This window comes from Squalius cephalus, assembly GCF_949319135.1.
Source record: "Squalius cephalus genome assembly, chromosome: 4".
Lineage (NCBI taxonomy): Eukaryota > Metazoa > Chordata > Actinopteri > Cypriniformes > Leuciscidae > Squalius > Squalius cephalus.
Genome location: NC_137125.1, coordinates 43,532,113 through 43,552,487, shown reverse-complemented (window position 1 = coordinate 43,552,487; position 20,375 = coordinate 43,532,113). Strand labels below are relative to the sequence as shown.

At 36.9% G+C, this 20,375-nt stretch overlaps 1 protein-coding gene across 6 annotated transcripts in view; it reads right to left on the bottom strand.

Moving 5' to 3' along the window:
• chchd3a (coiled-coil-helix-coiled-coil-helix domain containing 3a) overlaps positions 1–20,375 on the bottom strand; it is a 67,362-nt gene that overhangs the window by 46,133 nt on the left and 854 nt on the right. For 2 of the 6 annotated variants that reach the window (XM_079868258.1, XM_079868259.1), the window contains exons 2-3: positions 18,493–19,099; positions 10,079–10,172 (exon numbers count right to left, since the gene is read on the bottom strand). In XM_079868258.1, the coding sequence (XP_079724384.1) occupies positions 10,079–10,172; positions 18,493–19,099 (701 nt within the window). Of the gene's footprint in view, positions 1–7,656; positions 8,372–9,840; positions 10,173–18,492; positions 19,100–20,375 lie in introns of those variants that run through there. The other 4 variants (XM_079868261.1, XM_079868262.1, XM_079868260.1 and 1 more) reach the window with 3 other exon arrangements.

Below are 20,375 nucleotides of genomic sequence, written 5' to 3'. Positions count from 1 at the left end.
ACAGCACTGAATCGCTATTAATGCATTATATCTAATAATCATACACTGAAGACTATGCCAGTAATTTAATTAAGAAGAAATTGAAGGCTGCATGCCATTGTTTCACTTTAATTAGTAAATATTCATATTAATATGTAACTTTTTAAATAAATTATAGTGAGTTCAAATTGCGCATTGGTATGATTCATTTCTCTAGATGAAACTTTTTCATGTGAAAAACATTACTAACAAGTTCTTAAAAATCTCAATAATACGATTAGTAAAGTTAAGCACACAAAAATGCTTTTATTCACAGCTTGGGATAAATATGGAAAAAGACTAAAAGTACCAGCCTCAAGGAAGAAAAGCACTCCTAAATCAAGTGAGATTTTAAATATGGTGCCTCATTTGAAGTTGTTTAATAGGTGTGTGGCGGTAAAGAATCTTTGATGTTTTCGAGATAATCTTGCGGAGCTATTTGGAATTTTGAGCTAGAATGTTGAGAGACTTTATGAGCTGTCACCCGGTTCACACAGTTGCCTAGCAACCTCAGCTGCACCATCAAGCAGGAGGTTTGATTTGTAAAGTAAACTCAGGCAAGATACAAACTGTAATCTGCAATGCTGTGTTTTCAATCAAACAGCAGCCATGTAAGAAAAAAAAGAAACCGAAGAAGCGAAAAGGGCAATAAGGGAGTGTATAATTATAAATGTTACCGAGACAAACACAAACAAGCGTGTGAGATTTCCAAAGATGTGCTTAAAATTCCACAAAAGTTTGAGAAATACAAAGAAACCAAGATACTGAGGAAGCACGAAGGGTTATTAGTCTTCAACAACAACAACAACAACAACAAAAAGAAGCAATTCCACAAAAAAGTACCAACTATTAAACAAATTAAGTATGTTTTAAATTATTTTTCAAGTAATGGTCATTGAAGGTGGTGGGGGTGCTCAACCTTCTCAAAATATTGATGGTCAATCTCAATACATGTATATGTTCCAATTCATTTTGAATAAGCCATGTCATTTTTCTCAGACGATTCCAAAAAAAAAAGAAAAATTCCAGAAAATCTGAATATTTACTCATTATGTTGCCAGGTTGTAAGGGTCTTGGGACCCTAGAGATTACTATCTTCATGGAATATGCCAGAGGCCAACATAAAACTATGATTTATGATTAATATTTACTAGTTTTGCAAGCACAATTTTACTAACAACCAAACAAGAATAAATAAAGACAAAAAGAAAAAGAATATTTGGTGTCGTCCTGTTGTGTGAAGACACACATCATTGAGCGTTTAGTTCTCCTGAGAAAAGTGAGAGCGACTCCAGCCATGTCCAGTCTCAGTCTACTGAACTGGACACATATCAGCACAACACATCCATCATTACTTCCCTCTCTGGTATTGTGTGTGTTTATCCCATCTTCCAGTACTAAAAATAGGCCAAAAGCGTCAAGTGAGCACAATGGTGCACAATCGCTTGCAGGGCAAAAACACAGGCCACTCAAATACAATTATGTTCATCTCAAAAAAGAAAAAAAAATAATATGCTGCAATTATGATACCTATGTGCCCAAAATCGCACTGCAAAACAACACCACTATTTCCTTCCTTATCCATGATTAATGCAGGTAGTTGAGGACATGCAAGGCCATACAATAGCAATACTAAATCTTAGAAATAAGCAGATGAATATTTCATGACAGGAAGAGAATGCCACATTGATGAAGACACGTTCATCAGAGCTAAAATAAATGAGTTGTACCACCCTTTGATTGGAAAGACTTGAAGAAACCACTTTCAAGCTTCCAAATAGAGCAACTTCCAATGAAAAGGCCCACTGAGAAAGAGCGTGACCTTAAAATCAAATAACGGCAAACCAAAAAGTTTCTAAATAATTCAAGCTATATTTCAGAAACCTATCTCACTCTCTCCATTGCTATAAATAAACTATGCTTTGATAATGTCAGCCAGACAGTACCCTGAACTATTCGGCTATTCTTCAGAGTTCTATGGTTATTTGATGTTACACGTTACCCAAGCACAAACCCCTCGATTCTTAGCTTAAAACGCTGTACAGAAACGCCGTTTGCTCAGAGACTGGCTTTTGTACGTACGTCGTGGCTCTGTACACCTGCAGGAGCTGATCTCACTTCCCCTCCGCTATCACACCATCTGTCGGCTCTCTCCTTCAATTTAAATCAACGTGTATTCGGGACAAAACGGATTCTGACACGCCCGTATTAAAGTTATAGAATGTTTCCCTCCTCGATAGCATTTAAAGGAGCCATGCATTATTAATGAGGCAAAATAATGTGTAAGAATGTAGGGTTTGAATATTTCATGACACCCCCCCCCCCACCCCCTTCTCTTCCCTTGCTGCTGGTCATGTGGTTGTTCCTTTACAGCTCTCACTTGGGGGGGATTTGTTCCCCTAGGAAAACTCTTAAGACTGATGCTGTAATTGTCAAATAATGAATAAACGCAAAGCTGCGCGTCTGTTGCTTTAATTACATAATTTGTCTTGGGTAGTAGTGGAGCTTTGGCTGTGCACTCTGATGGATTCAGTGCAGGAACTTTTTTTTTGTGAGATTACAATTTTTGTTAGATCATTTTTAACATATGAAAAGCCAATCCTCATCCTGAAGTTGGAATAGAAAAGAGATGAATAAATAAAGCAAATGGTGATTAAGTCACACAGTGACATGGATGAAATGAAAACAAACACAGGCACCCAGCATGCCTCTGGGGAGAGGGAACATACGCCTGCATTTCAGCTGTGAAATGATACTAGTGAGTGTGCGAGAGCTGCAGGGTGGACTGTGACAATGAGTGAATATAACATGTGGTTCTGTATCCTCATGCATGCACTAATGCATTTATTAATATGCATATTGAAGAGATAGTTCAGGCAAAAATGAAGCTCACATTCACGTTAGGACTTCTTTCTTCTGCAATATATTTGCCACTTCTTTAAAATAATGCGAGCGAGTGAGGCTATAAAGCTCCACAATAACTAAAATGCACTATAAAAGTAGTCCATATGTAATTACCGGTATATTTCAAGTCATCTGAAGTCACTAGGATAGCTTTACATGAGGAACAGACTGAAATTCACTAAAAAAAATGTTCACTGATAATCTTGACATCTGCACTTGCTTTCTTTCTGGTGTTTATGAGGTAAGCAGTGATGCATGATTTGTTGATAAGTCTTTTGAGGTGGCTCTTTTTTGAGATTAACATCAGTTGGATTGATTTGTTCATAAATTGAACTGATCTGTCTCTTGAGTTCACCTCTCAACAGTTGACAGTACTTCACTGAAGTTGAGATGGACTACTTTTGTGATACGTTTACGGTGCTTTTGTGTCCTTTTTGAAGCGCAACAGCTCCAGACTTCTTCAGTTTCATTATTTTAAAAACAGAAGCTGAGACATTCTTCAAAAATTACGGTTTGAAAACAAATGATATTTAATTTTTAGGTTAAATATCTCTTTAAATGGGTACTTCGCTGCTGGCAAAATGAGCTTTCATTAAAACTTGGCTGCCTACACAGTAGAAAGGCGGATTTTTGTTTTGTTTTAATCAGAAAAAATGGCTTCTGACTTCCCTTTTGCCAAATAGGTAGGAAAACACCCATAATGCACTGGGCATGATGCCATCCAAGGCGCCTCCCACTAGTCTGCTATGGATACGCTTGATCGGAGTCAAATACTGCCTTCCTTTAGTAGGAAATACTTCTTAGCAAACTTTTAGTCATAATGGTGTCGACTTGTATTGTTCCAGAGTACAAGAATTTAAAAGAGTAAACGTTTAGTGGGAGTGAGTTACAATCGGTTTCCAGTGAAGGATCCAGCGAGTTGAATAGGCCGTGGCTAAAGGCTGCAAAGAATTGTAAATATGGAGAGAACACGGCTACTGAAAATCTGAAGCGCCTCCTTTTTCGTAGTCAACATTTCAAACTGGATGACGATAAATACTGTGTTTTAGAATCGTGTTGTTACAATGTTGGTAGTAAATACAAATGAACAATGTTTACTCATTCTCTGTTACCTGGACCGAGAAATTCAAGTTTTTTGAAGTCCTCCGAAGTAAAATGCTGTCGTGTACAGGTAAGAAAGTTGTTGCCATAATGTTCCATTTTTACCATAAAGCCGAGTAGACAAAGTACAATACAATGTTCAGTGATAAACCTACGCTTACAATAAGTGTTCTGTTAATAACCCTATGTCGATCCAACCGTCCTTGGGCAGGGATACAAAAATGTGGAAGTATAATCTGTAGTTTTCACGAAAGCCTTGGAGCTGTCAAAAGTCTGCCGAATGACGCAAAAAACATGAATTTCTCGGTTCAGGAAACACGGAGAACGAGTAAACATTTAATTTACATGTCTATGTATACTATAGACACTGTAACAATACAAAGCAGGTTGAAAATCGGCAAAATTACACTTTAACTGCTGTATATATAAACAGCATAACTGATGTATATAATTTCAGAAAGAAAATTAAGTTCCAAAAGTTCCACTACCTGGTTGACTAACTAAATAATTAGCTGAATAAATAAAAGGGTAAAAAAATAAACATAAAAAAAAAAAAATGTTAATAGTCAAATAAATTAACAGGTAAATAGCTAAATAAAAAAACAAACGTCCAAATAAATAAATGGCTACATAAAAAAATAATAAAGCAAGCAAGCTGTAATGAGCAGAGGAGAATGCGCTGTTGTTTGAGGTGAGGTCAGGGGTGTTGAGAATGGGTTCATGCCCTAAGATGCACCCTCTCTCTGAGGACTGTGTGTAATCCTCAATGAGTCTCTGCGTGGCCAAGAACTGAGGCCTTTCTGCTGATGCAGCATTGCGCAGGTCAGCCAAGCCCAGTCTGTGCTTCTGATCTGCAGAACGGTTCTGCTCCAGTGCCTGCTGCAAATCTCCCATTAGAAAGGCCCGCAAAGGACCTCATACACAGGCCTCTGCAGCAGAAACACAAACACACACAGACCACCTTCTTCAGTTTATCCATACACACGTAAACATGTGATTTTTAATAGTGCGGTCAACTAGATTTCATCTAGATGCATTCATTTATTTTTGTTTTGATATTTTTGCTGCTACAGCTATACAGACAGACGCACTTGGTGTTTGTTGAGTCACTCGCTCGCACTATTTTTCTAAGCATCTTGCACTCTGAGCATTACATTTTAAAAAAACTTAAGAAATGCTTTTAAAAGGTTTAAATGACTTTCAAAAAACACATCCTGAGACCCCTGCATTCTGTTTCACTCTATTGTGCTCCATCTAGCAGTCGTTCAGGCAACCCACCCACTACATTCTTTTGAAAATACGTAGTTTTCTGATCCTTAACCTCCTACATTTAATAGCATATATTCACACTCTCAAGCAAAAACGAATGGCCCCACAATACAAAACACATTTTACATCATGAAACACACTTATAACAATCTGTCTTATCAGTTATATTTTAATCAGAAATAGAAAAAGTATAAGTAGATGGATATTGGATACTGAGGTGTGTATGTGTGTGCAAGGTTTATCAGAAATAGCGCATCATGGAAGGCCAGCACAGTGCTAGTGCTAATAAATGGAAGCCATTACTGACCCTACCTTAGACCGACACACACGTTCAGGCGCACTAGTTAGGTAGCTGTGAAGAAATAAAGCAAAAAGACATGTAAACACTGTGAAAGAAGTGAAGGAATGTGTACTTCACATATAATCACACCTTATAGGTGTCTTTAATGAACCGCCCACTGCCCTGAAGGCAGCTAGATTAAAGGTCACTGCTAAATTAAGTTGGCAGGGTCTGACAAATACTGTATACCAGCGGATTCATCGGAATTGTGCTCTTCTAAATGGCATTTGAGCATCGCATGCAGATTTAGCTCATGGTAAATGTGGAAATACAACCCACCTGTAATGTAAGTGAACTCAAAAGAATCAGTACTGAAAATAAAATAAAATAAAATAAAATAAAATAAAATAAAATAAAATAAAATAAAATAAAATAAAATAAAATAAAATAAAATAAAATAAAATAAAATAAAATAAAATCATAAAAAATAAATTGAAAAAATAAATTAATAAAATAATAAAATAAATTTAAATAACATTGTGAAAAATAAAATAAAGAACAAAGATAAAATAAGCAAACATAGCATAGCAAAACAAAAACATAACCAAAACAAAAGCTAAAACAAACAAAAACATAACCAAAACAAAAACCAAAACAAAAGATAAAACAAACAAAAACATAACCAAAACAAACAGCAAACCAAAAGCTAAAGCAAAGCAAAAAAAGGACATCAAATTAGTTAACCAGCTGTTCACCAATCTAACTGACTGAATCGGGAAACAGAGAAATACAACAATGAAGAAAGCACACAACAATGGACCACCTGAAGGCGAGGTTGGAGATTGCCAATATAAGGTCTTCAGACCCAAAGCCAGAGGCTAATTTCATTCATTCAATCCTGCAATCTCGTAAGGGCACTTTTAAAACAACACATTCTAGGGGAGACTGAAAGAGGAATGAAAGAAGAAATGGGAGTTGGAGAAAAGCTAAATGGAAGACAACATTAAGGACAATATTGATTCTGTCCTTCCAAGCATGACATCATGGTCAATAAAGCGCCTACTTTCCCTTAATGGCGTTGCCTGGGCGATAGGATGGAGCACTTTTCCTGAGTTGCCTCAACAACAATGCTGTAAAACAACACACCGTGCCCTTAAATTTACTTTTATAGCCAACAGAAAATAAACTTCCTGTCAATAGTAATTTCTGCAGGTCAGAGTGTTGGCCTTGTTGAGAATAACAGTATAAGAGGTACCGGCGTTGACAAGAACTTGAGACTCAAAGCTGGCACATCCATCACAAGCTTTAGATGAATAAAATGGAGTGAGTAGTTAAGGAACTTGCACTTTATAGAAGTAAAGCGTGGTGGTGCAACTAAAAGGTTTGGAAAAAGATGACCGCACATGATGGAGAGATATTAAAGGCAAAATGAATGTCACAGTACAGCCACCAACTCACAGATAGAGAACAGGACAAAAATGGAAAACTAAGCCCTCACCGGTTGAAGCTAATAGATCATCATATATGAAGAAATTAACTCCACCCTGACTCCCACTCCCTCGCTTTCATGCATGATTAATTGCTTTCACAAAAAAGAGAAAGAAATATGAAAAAAAAGGAGGCAAATGGATCCAGACAAAGCACAGACAGGTCTGTGCCCCAGTTTGACTGTTGATAAGACAAAATTCTCATTAACGCACAGCTTCTCTGTCTTGTACTGAATTAATCAAGAGTTTGTACCTCAGCTCATAAACTTGGCCCAGGCCGTGGCATATTTTTCATTTAAACATTGTGGAGGATGCATTTCACCTCATGCAAAAAAAAAAAAAAAAAATCTAATGTTAAGTCAAAGGAGAACAAATATCTTGAATAAATGATGTTCAACATTTTTTAAAACCTAACCTGAACTAGACTAGGCTCATTTTTAGTTTCATTTAGAGAGGTCCGGATGTTTATGTTCATGTATCTACGGTGCATGAATGAAAGAGAAACTTTTGTTTCGCTTGAACATGTTGTTGCAATGGATTTCGTGCTTAATAACTTGAAATGCTAATCGCACTAATGTAAAAAATTTTTTTTTTTTTAGGAAAAAAAGTTAAGTACAAGAAATCAAACACATAAGGTTTAACAAAAGACCTAAATGGACTAACTACTTTCGCGTTCTAGTTATTACTTCCTTAGGAGTTTACAGTAACAGGGTTCAGCGCACCTTCATATAGACAGTTACTCATGAGAATGCAGATTATTACTACGTTTTATGGCTGTCAATTGATTAAAACAATGAATCATAGACTGCGTTAACATGAATTCTTGAATCAGCTGAATATTTTTCCCACTAACCGGCAACGGACCAGTGCTTGTCTTCTCATTAACAGTGTTTCTCTCTTACTGATCATATTTCATGCTTGTTGAGGTTACATTTTTAAATGAATTTGACTGGTAAATAGGATTGCTTGTGTGCGTTGGTGCTCTTATTCCAGTCTTTTAAATATTTCATAAAAAATAATAAAGGTTTGTACTGATGTTATTCATCGGATCTCACACATTACAGCATCGGTCGCTTGTTTAGATGAGCACTGACACCCTGTGTTGAAATAATCACGAATGTTTACCAGCAGCTGCTTTCTCAGATCGGCTTGTGTTGGATTAAAACGTTGTGTTCCATTGAGTTTCTCCTGTCTTCTGAGTTTTTTTAAGTGGCGTTCAGTCAACTAGCTGAATATACATACAGTGAGGAAAATAAGTATTTGAACACCCTGCTATTTTGCAAGTTCTCCCACTTGGAAATCATGGAGGGGTCTGAAATAGGTGCAAGTCCACTGTGAGAGACATAATCTAAAAAAAAAATCCATAAATCACAATATATGATTTTTTAACTATTTATTTGTATGATACAGCTGCAAATAAGTATTTGAACACCTGTCTATCAGCTAGAATTCTGACCCTCAAAGACCTGTTAGTCTGCCTTTAAAATGTCCACCTCCACTCCATTTATTATCTTAAATTAGATGCACCTGTTTGAGGTCGTTAGCTGCATAAAGACACCTGTCCACCCCATACAATCAGTAAGAATCCAACTACTAACATGGCCAAGACCAAAGAGCTGTCAAAAGACACTAGAGACAAAATTGTACACCTCCACAAGGCTGGAAAGGGCTATGGGGAAATTGCCAAGCAGCTTGGTGAAAAAAGGTCCACTGTTGGAGCAATCATTAGAAAATGGAAGAAGCTAAACATGACTGTCAATCTCCCTCGGACTGGGGCTCCATGCAAGATCTCACCTCGTGGGGTCTCAATGATCCTAAGAAAGGTGAGAAATCAGCCCAGAACTACACGGGAGGAGCTGGTCAATGACCTGAAAAGAGCTGGGACCACCGTTTCCAAGGTTACTGTTGGTAATACACTAAGACGTCATGGTTTGAAATCATGCATGGCACGGAAGGTTCCCCTGCTTAAACCAGCACATGTCAAGGCCCGTCTTAAGTTTACCAATGACCAGAGGAGTCATGGGAGAAAGTCATGTGGTCAGATGAGACCAAAATAGAACTTTTTGGTCATAATTCCACTAAACGTGTTTGGAGGAAAAAGAATGATGAGTACCATCCCAAGAACACCATCCCTACTGTGAAGCATGGGGGTGGTAGCATCATGCTTTGGGGGTGTTTTTCTGCACATGGGACAGGGCGACTGCACTGTATTAAGGAGAGGATGACCGGGGCCATGTATTACGAGATTTTGGGGAACAACCTCCTTCCCTCAGTTAGCATTGAAGATGGGTCGAGGCTGGGTCTTCCAACATGACAATGACCCGAAGCACACAGCCAGGATAACCAAGGAGTGGCTCTGTAAGAAGCATATCAAGGTTCTGGCGTGGCCTAGCCAGTCTCCAGACCTAAACCCAATAGAGAATCTTTGGAGGGAGCTCAAACTCCGTGTTTCTCAGCGACAGCCCAGAAACCTGACTGATCTAGAGAAGATCTGTGTGGAGGAGTGGGCCAAAATCCCTCCTGCAGTGTGTGCAAACCTGGTGAAAAACTACAGGAAACGTTTGACCTCTGTAATTGCAAACAAAGGCTACTGTACCAAATATTAACATTGATTTTCTCAGGTGTTCAAATACTTATTTGCAGCTGTATCATACAAATAGATAGTTAAAAAATCATACATTGTGATTTCTGGATTTTTTTTTTTTAGATTATGTCTCTCACAGTGGACATGCACCTACGATGACAATTTCAGACCCCTCCATGATTTCTAAGTGGGAGAACTTGCAAAATAGCAGGGGGTTCAAATACTTATTTTCCTCACTGTAACTGAAAATAAATAAGTTGTGCCATTTCAAAACAGAAGTGCATCACAAGCTCAATGCAAGTAGTCCATAGCAGACATTTTCAAAACTCTATACTCGGTACTCTGTTCAATACTTTCTAAAGACACCAATTTGAGACAGGTGATCTGAGCTCTTTAGTAAATGTTGGTAGAGTAAATGTGTGCATTGATAGTCACCGCTGGTTGAGTTCCTCTTGTGCCTTTCTCCTATCTTCCTCCAGGCCTTTCTCCAGCTCTTCAGAGATCTTCCTTCTCAGTTCAAACTCATCCACTAAACAGAAGACGAAACATACACATTAGATGCTGAGCTACTGCTAATACACTTACTCCTGAGTGTTTGATTTTGTTGGATGTCATAGAAGGTCATAAAAAAGAAAATGCCCTGAGGATAACCAAGTTGAAAGTTTTATTTCTGGTAACATTTTAGTTTAGGGTCCAATCCTCACTATTAACTAGTTGCTTATTTGCATGCATATCACTAGGATATTGGCTGTTTACAGTATTAGTACTTATAAAGCACATATTAATGCCTTATTCTGCATGACCATATTCTACATCTCTAATCCTACCCAATACCTCAACTTAATTACCTTACTAACTATTAATAAGCAGTAATTAGGGGTTTATAGAGGCAAAAGTAATAGTTAATAGTGAGAATTGGACCCTAAACTATAGTGTGACCGAAGTTTCTTTGAGGCAGTTTGTACTTGTTTGTAAAGAAGTTTGTTAAGAAGTTCATAAGCAATATAGTGAGGTAGGATATTATTTTGAGCCCTCAAGACATCTCTGCCTTATGAAGCAAAGCAAAAAAAACACTTTCAAACACACAAATCAAAGCAACACTTCTCACAACTTAGTGTTGATATCAACACCGTCACAGTCAAACATGTCAGTGTGTGTCCTGTTCTTTATCTGGATGGCTAATTGTCCGTGAAAGCACAGCAGAGATATAAAATGGACAAACTCATAGCCTCCAGTCGAAAAAAGCAGCAGCAGTACCGCAGCACTGCAGAGGCCTGGGGCTAATGCATGACAGGAAGTCCGAATGTAGATGGAGATAAAGGCTTACAGTTTGTGTAAACAGCAAGCATTTAGTCTAAAAATAAATATATAAATAAATAAAAGTACTAACACAATCATTCCTCACAGACACGTCCTAGTCAAATCTTTTGTCACAAATCCAAGTCAAGTCTTTCATGGCAAAGTCTAAAAAGAAGTATATGAGGTTTTACTTAAAAAGATCATTTTATCTTTAACATTAAGTACTTCTGAAATAAAGTATTTTTAAATAAACTAAGTAGGCAAGTGATGGATTATTTACCTAAAAAACCCTCACTGAACAAAGCACAAATGTCTCAACTTTCCCCATAGTAAATTAATGAGTACTAACTAGGTAATCAAGATTTGATGCACAATATATGAGAGAAAAAAATATTCTTGCAGACATACTGTAAATATTAATGATGACTAGATAGAGACTAGTCTCTAATTTGGAGTGAATAGAATAAAAAAAAGAAAAACGAATAAAATATTTTTTAAAAAATCTAAATATAATAAACAAAACAAAACTTTCGTGACATACTAAGTGAGACTTGTGTTTCCAACTCAGGTCCACCACATTGGAGCATTTAATATATATTTTTTAAAACATTGAAAACATTGTCAACTACTCTTATATGTATTTCCTTATACTTAAAGTGCCGCTATTACGCAATTTTAAAGGCTCCTAATTTTGTTTTGGAGTACAGTTCACATTACCTACATTTCTCAAAAGAGTCTGAAAACGCTTCGTTCGAAGATTCAGTCTCTCTAAACTCTACACTAGGCCGAGAGCAGTGAAAGCGCGTAGGTGACGCTCATAATGCCACCGTCCTGCTTGTATCTCATGGAGGAGCTCCGGCTGGATAAAAGGAGGAGTGACGACAGTAAAGGACGAGAGAGGACCAGACCTGGACATTTACGTTATGTTTTATTTCTGTGTGTGCCGAAGTCATCCGTGAGCGGCTGACGTTTTTACCTTCGGTTTGGGTTTATTTTATGATATTAAAGTTTTGCTGAACGTTCGCCGGTTCCCGCCTCCATCCTCCTTGATATACACAGTTATATAAACAGTAACGATGGCGTTGTTTTTTCATATCATATCTTTGTTTTTCCATATCAATTCCAGCGTGTCCTCTGCATACTTTTGAAGTGCATGCAAAGTAGATATGCTGAAAAAAGTCTTCTGGACATTTCGACGACACAAACCAAACTCTTCCAGGCCTCAGCAACAACTACAATGTTTGAGGGCGGGTCAAAGTAGACATTGTTTGCGGAAAGCCAATGAAGAACATAGGCTGGCATTATGCAAATTTGTCACATTGTTACGTAGAGTGGAATTGCTGATGACTTGTTTTGGCAGCTCAGAATCGATTATTTCTTTTAGGAGACAATTACTTTATTTGTCATGCACTTTGAAGACCTTTTACATTCACAAACATCTATATTACACACTGCATGAAAGGTATTATTTGAAAAAAGCATAATGGGGGCACTTTAATATCTTCAGGAAAGTAAGACGTAGTAGCTGTCAGTAGTTTAAAGTGATGTTTTATAAGCAGCCGCCAGAAGGAGCAGTCAGTATGAGTGCCATATGGTTCCGTTGCGTAACAATGTTCATTTTAGAAACAATTTGAGACTGTAAAGTCAAGAGAGGAAACCTGTTGGGAGAGAAACACTTAAAAGTTATCACTTACACCAACCTTCTTCAAGACTAATGAGAAATCTTTCTGTTACCGTGACAATGCCGAAGAGGGAAAAAAGAAATTAATTGCGGATGCTGGCAGAACATTTATCAAACAGCAGGGTAGTGTAATGGATACAGGCAGACAGGTGCTGTTTAACCTCAATCCCACTAGATACCATCAAATTAAAGATATGGTGTAATAACAGAGATCCTTCACGGGTAACACATCTGATCTCCACCTGTAAAACAGGGCGATCCGATTTTTGTATATAACGGTTTCCCTTACACTTTTTGACCCGCAGTCCATTCACAACACAAATGATCATTAGAGCATACACAAAAACTTAATCTTCATATGCAAACGTATGCAAAAAATTACCAGGATGCTGATGAAGACAGAGAATTTGTAATGTCAATGAGCAGATGTCTATATGTATATATACATACATACACACACACATATACACGTGTGTGTGTGTGTGTGTGTACATAAAAACAACACTTTTTCATGTAACAATTCCAGTAAAGACTTATTGTAGGGTCACTTATTAAATAAATAAATCAATAAAGTTATACATTATTATAGTTATATAACAGTATATAATAATAATACAGTATACAAATATGTGTATTGTATTTATTTATTATGAAATATGTAACAAATAAATAAAAATATACATATATATAAATATATATATATATATATATATATATATATATATATATATATATATATATATATATATATTTATATATATGTATATTTTTATTTATTTGTTACATATTATATATATATATTACATATATAATATATATGTAATATATGTATATATATATATATATATATATATATATATATGTATATTATATATATATAATATATATATTACATATTATATATATATATTCATTATATAAGGCAACTGAAAGTGTATGGTTTCAGTTGGTTTTAAATTATATCCCAAATTTATTCTACATTTAAGTGTAAACTTATTGATTTAATCAGGAAAGCGGCATGAATGATTCACAAACAGATTTTATGCACAAATACATGCCTACACACTGTTAGTGAATGAGACCCCCTGTTATCAGCTTCTCAGAAAAGGAAAATGTAGCACACTCGTTCTTTTTTTTTTTTCTTTTCTTTTCCATCAGGCTTAAGACTTTTCTACAGTGTCACACATTTATTCAGGCTCTAGGTTCCCATAATTCATTAATTTAAACTGGGCTTTAATATTTAAAAAGGATAAAGAAAGGAGTTCTGTGGATTCAAAGGATAACCAGCTCGTATGTTAAAACACCATCTGAGAGTCTTCCGGGGCTTTTCGCAGGAGGTCACCGAGAAGTTCAGAACGACATTAACCGTCTGGGTGCCCGTGTCACTCCTGAGTGAGAACAGTAATGCTTAAAGATGAAAAACTCATCATCTTTAGATATTTCTCTCTCTTTCACTCCCTCCATCATTCTCTGCAGAAATTTTCAAAAGTAGCTTTCGGGCAGTCGGGAGAGAGATAACAGACAGAGACAAATTGCATGTCTCATAAGATGTTTCATTAATCTCCAGACCTGAGAAGAGGAGGGGCTAATCTAAACCAATACACGTTCCTCACGATCCAACTTAAACGAGCCTCAACATCTTTCTACACACATGAAGAGACTCCCAGGAATATCAAACAAGGAGATCTTTCGGTAACACTTTATGTTACATACGTTACATGTACTTCCCATAGTACAGTAAATTATGCATAATTACATGCAATTAACCCTCAAACAAACCCTAATCCTACCCTAACCCTATAGTAAGTACATGTTGTTAAAGGGATGGTTCGGAGTAATTTCAACTTAGGGTCCTTTGCACCATGACCTCGAGCCAAACACCCCCCCTCCCCCCCCTCCTATGATGTATCTCGTAAATTACCCCACTAATAATGCCCAGAATGGTACCAAACTTCTACAGTAGTACAAACAGGTCCTGTACTCATAAAACGAGGCATTGGAAAGTTTGTAAGTACATCAGGAGTTTATTTAAATAACACTTGCCTGATGGCTTACACTACAGCTAACCCCAACGTCGAGGTCACTTCCGTGATTTGGGAAAAGCCCGTAAAAGTTCCAGCAGAAAGCGATGCATAATGATGTAGTGTAACGACGCCCAGTTCCAGGAATGCACTCATATTTTGTTGGTAACAACTTAGTGTTAACTAATAATCGTTGCAAACTGGTGCTACCAACAAAATGTTACATATGTTACATGTACTTACATAGTAATAGCAGTAAATTATGCATAATTATGCAACTAACCCTAAACCAAACCCTAATCATACCCTAACTCTATAGTAAGTGCATGTAGTTAATTATTATTACTCAGTACTAAAATATATAATTACACTGTAACAATGACACCTTAAAATAAAGTGTAACCGATCTTCCTTATTCTCAACCTACACTTTCATCTTCTCAGGTTTCATGGAAGTTTTCATGAAACAACATGCAAATGGGGCAAAAAGATCATTTCATTATGATGTGTAAACATGTTTCCCTCTCTGAACTTGGCGATCCTCAAGGAGCTACTTAATATGTAACGGAAAGAATGTATGTTTATGTATGGCTGAGACAAAGAAGGATTTGTGTGCTGGTAATTAGAGCGTAATGGAAAACGGTGTGTGGGCCCTGCGTATGAATATTCATGGTAAGCTGAGAACGTGTAGGAGGATCAACCTTGACCACTGTCTAATCACCGTGCGCAGGGACTCTGCTGTGATTTAGTGATGGACTCGATCATCCAAAGCTTCTCTTAATACCTCCACTCGTGGGCGCACATAATCAATGTCTCTCATTAAGGTCACAGCCTTTGACCCTTAGAAGATGAGCTGAGCCTCTTAAGGCAAGAAGAGCTGTGGCAAAGAGGCACAATTTAAGAAGTGAGTCATCAGGAAATGGCACAGCATTAAGTTTGGTTGAGGCTTAATCTTTCAGTATGGTCACTGGTCATTTTTAATAGATGTAGATACTAAGTTTCAGTAAGCATTGTTTGGTAATTGTTCACCAACTTTTCATTTCACAAAAGAAAGACATTCAAATAACATGAAGGTGAATAAATCGGGAGTATTCTATCACTGTATTCTGGCTCAACTATGCTAACATTTTTGCTATGCTATATTATTATTTTCCAAAAATGTAATAAGCACTTAAAAGCTTAATTAGATAAGTATTTGATTAAATAAGCCTTTTTCTATTATTTAAATGCTAATGCAATATGCAATAGAAAATAGAACAAGAAATACAGAAAATAACTATGTAAGCCTCATTACACAAAGTTCATTGTTTAATTGCTTTCAAAGATTGCAACATTATTCACGACAATAAAACCTGGAAAATCTGAAAATCTGTTTTTTTAGCACTTTTCCCTCAATAAAACATTAATAATAATAATTATTATTATTATTATTTCAGCAGCTGTATTGAAATGTAATGAATTTTCTTTTCAGCAGTTTTTAAATTAATAAAAATAAGTAGCAAAATAAATAAAAATAAATGTATTTATTTAGATACACACACATAAGCATATATATAATAAAAGATAAAATGTTTCAGCAAGTTTCCCTAGTTTCAAAGGGGGTGTGATGAGAATTACAGGGTTATGCTATTCACTGTCATTGTATTACATAATCCCAGAATACATATTTATAGTGAACACAAAAGTGTTTCTGTCATCATTATACCAAGGAAGCACAAGCCAGCAAGAAAAACGAACACGTGGGAAAGGGAAACCATGAGAGAGATTGAGATGTAGGGAATTTTAGATAGACGGATAGAGAAAAAACAAGTGTGTGTGAGAGCCTCCATGGTAGAGCTCATTAAGCAGATCTGTGTCTCATTAACAGGGAGCTGTCTCGTTATGTGTGATGCGGGCGGGCGGGCGTCTCTTTTTCCCCTCTCTGTAAGTAGAGCCAGTTCATATAATGTCAGCTCCAGCCCACAGACTCTGCAGGTTACACTACTATTATGGGCCGAGAGGGCGCACACAGAAATTTTCACACGTATTTGAGCTGACAGCCACCGTTTCAATACATATTAGATGAGCTTAATTATGTGGCGGTGGGAGCAAGGAAGCTCACAGCTCAGAAAAAGACAAGACGTGGAGGAAACATCCAAGTCCATTTTTAGCATGTGCTGTTTGACAAAAGGATAGATTGTGGGTTAACGTTATAAGTACATAATGTGTTTAAATAACTTTCTGCTGCACTAGCCCCAAAACAGGAAATGCATCACTCTGCTATAATGACAGGCCCAAAATACAAGAGCACCAAACCCGATCTTAAATTGCATACTTGATCGGGACTTGTATACACCTGGTATTCACAAGTGGACGATGCTAAATACAGGTGTAGACTGGGTCTAAAGCATTTTGAGTTTAAGATTTTTAATCCGAGATATTTTAGCAAAGCTACATAAATCAAAGACGACACTCATCAAACGCTATTGTGTACTTTATGTCATCAAAGATTGGACTTTGAGCACATGCATCATTTGGAGAAGGTTTATAGTTTAGCCAAAAATCATGTGACTGAAGAAAATGTCAAAGAATTGTGGGTTCTTTTCTAATAGGCGTCTCAGTTATAATCACTCAAAACCGCATCTAAACTTCCGATTGAAAGATCTATGAACAAAGTCTTACTCGCTAATGAGAAGCAAAGCGGTTGCAAACGTGATCGGATCGACACACTTTTGGGAGGACATGCTGTTCGAGGTACCTTGGAGGCTGAACTGGCTTAAGTGGAGTTCCTAATTACAGCATTGATTCATTAACTCTATTACAAGTTAGAATTAATCGTTTCATTAGCACTCAGGCACAAGCTATGAATCATAATATGGAAGGATCCAGGCCCACTCACTAACATCAAGAGGACTAAACTTTTAGGAAAAAAATTCTCTAATTTTTAAAAATCCATACGGTTGCATTTCAAATAAATCTCAATCATACTGGAGTAAAGCAGGTGTGCATTTCTGATTGATGTGCTTCGTTTTTGCAGAAAAAACGAAAATATAAATTAAAACATAATTTAAACAGATAGTTCAGCCAATGACTACTCATCCTGATGTCTACTACTTCATCTTCGACGCACAATTAAAGCCATTTTTAATGAAACCTGACATATTTCAGTCCCTCAATTGAACGTCCATTCAACCAAATCTTTGATGCTTCAAAAAGTTCAGAAAAACATCAGAAAAATAATCTTCTGAGCATACATGATGGCACTGTATGATGAACAGATAATAACATTTACGATGCCTTTATGAACTTTTAGAAGCATTCTTGAATATTTGATGGAATGAACTTTCATTAGAGGGAAAAATATCTTCATTTGTGTTTTGAAGAAGAACAAAAGTCTTATGGGTTTGGAACGACGGCATAATTTAGATTTTCAGATGAACTATCCCTCTAATAATACGTTTCTCACTGTCCCTGCCACATTATAATGTATAAAAAAATAATGCTTCTGCACAATAACGACTACTATGGTACTATATGCATGTTATTATGTTCCAAAACACTTTATTCAAGGAAAATTGCAGTGGCTCCACTCCACCCACGTACTCTGAATGTGTTTAAGAGAAGTTTGAACTCCGTGGAATTACCCAGAATGACTTGATGCGTAATATTACCCCTTCACAAAGGTGTACCAACACATTCAAAGTGCTTACAAGATGCAATTTACCCGAGGAGTATCATTAATGCTCATGAATGACAGGCACTGAAGTGCACTGTGCAATATGTGTGAAACACCTCAAGTGTAATTCACGAGCAAACCACATGAACACATGCATGTGTGTCAGCATTGCGTTACAGAACAATCCAACTCACCGGCAGGAGGTGGTGGAGGAGAAGCCACAGGTTCGTCTGCGGTCGGAGGAGGGCGCGGGATAGTTTCAGCGGCAAAAGCGACAGGGGTGTCAAATTCAGCTGGAGGGGAGGGGGCGGTTATTTCCACAGGTGGAGCAGAGACAGGTTCAGCAGCAGTTTTAGTGATAGGAATGGATTCCACAGGGGGAGGAGGTGTGAAAAGCTCAAAAGCAGGAGGGGCGGGAACAGAATCAGCAAGGGGAGGAAGGGGTCTGGGTTTGGAGGAGTGAGGTGTGGCAGTTATTTCCACAGGTGGAGATGCTGTTATAAGCTCGGCTGTGGAAGCAGGTGGAGAAATGGACTCACCTGCAGGGGTTGATACAACACCCACTGATGCAACAGGAGGAGGAGGAGGAGGTGCAGGAGTGGTCACTTGCTCAGGGAGTTTTACCCGCTCTGGCAAGGGAGGAGGTGGAAGGGAAGTAACGGGGTCAGATGGAGGAGATATTGGCACCAGTGCTGGCAGAGGATCAACCACAAGGGGAGAAGCAGGAGGGGTTCTGCTCGGTGCCTGGGGTCTCGGCGGGCCTGAGGGTTCCCTCATGCGGTCGATGACCTTCTCTGAGAGCTGAAGAACAGAAATGAAGAAAACAAATGTCAGTGATCGTGACAATATTCTTGCTCATTCTCTAGTTTTAAACAGAATGTAAAATAAATGATAAACAATGCCGGCTCATTAGAAATGGTCATTCTGCTTGAGCACTTGAGTAAAAGCACTTGTGTATTGACAGCATTTTTAAGACAAGTTTGTCTTATAAATATAGGCCTTATAGACAATCATATTTAAATAATAATAAAAGTTGCTGGATTTCAATCAGTGTAAAATATTTTTTATTTTTTTAGTTATTTTAGTTCTAAACTGATTTGACTTAGTCACACAATAATTATATTTTCATTCTTCCGAGTATATGAAAGTGACAGGGATTTGATTACAGGATAATTACGGTGGCCAAGAGAGCTAAACGTGCTTGCAACTGAAGAAAACACACGCTAATAGAAAAAAAACATCAGCAAATTAAGAAAACATCTTCATCAGTTTGACAGCACATGTGCTGCAAATACACACAACGCACACATGATCAGGATGTTGAAATAAACAACAACAAAAAATTTTTTAGGTCATCAACAACAACACTAACGAATAGACATTGAACAATAAGCAGGTTACTCACAAGTCCCTTTGAAACATTTTCCTTGTGGTCTGTATTTTTCTGTTTATTTTTCTCACATTTCTGTATTTGGTTGTGTTGTTGTGAGTATTTACAGCACGTGTTGTCAATCTGATAAAGAAGTTTTCTTAATTTGCTGGATTTTTTTCTATTTGCATGTTTTTTTTTTCCCCAGTTGCAGCGCATTGAGCTCTCTCAGCCACCGTGGATAATCCTTAGTGAGGGCCTTCAACTTTACTTTAACTTTTAACTTTTTATTAAAATTGTAATTATAATAGTAGTAGTAATAATGCTTTAAGTAAATTTAAAAAATACATAATCATTCATTTGGTAGAGTATATATATGAAGAGTTCAGATGCAAAAGCCTCTAAGTGCCATCTGAAATTTTCTTCTAGAATGACCAGAATATTTAAGTTCAGTAATTTCACTTAAATGACAATTAATAGGTAATTTGCATTGCCATTTAAGTGAAATTATCGAACTTAAATATACAAGGTTTATAAAAATGGTCATTCTAGAAGAAAATTTCAGATGGCACTTAGAGGCTTTTGCATCTGAACTCTTCATATATATATATATATATATATATATATATATATATATATATATATATATATATATTATATATATATATGAATGAGACTGTTAAAATGTATATATTATTGAAGATTAGG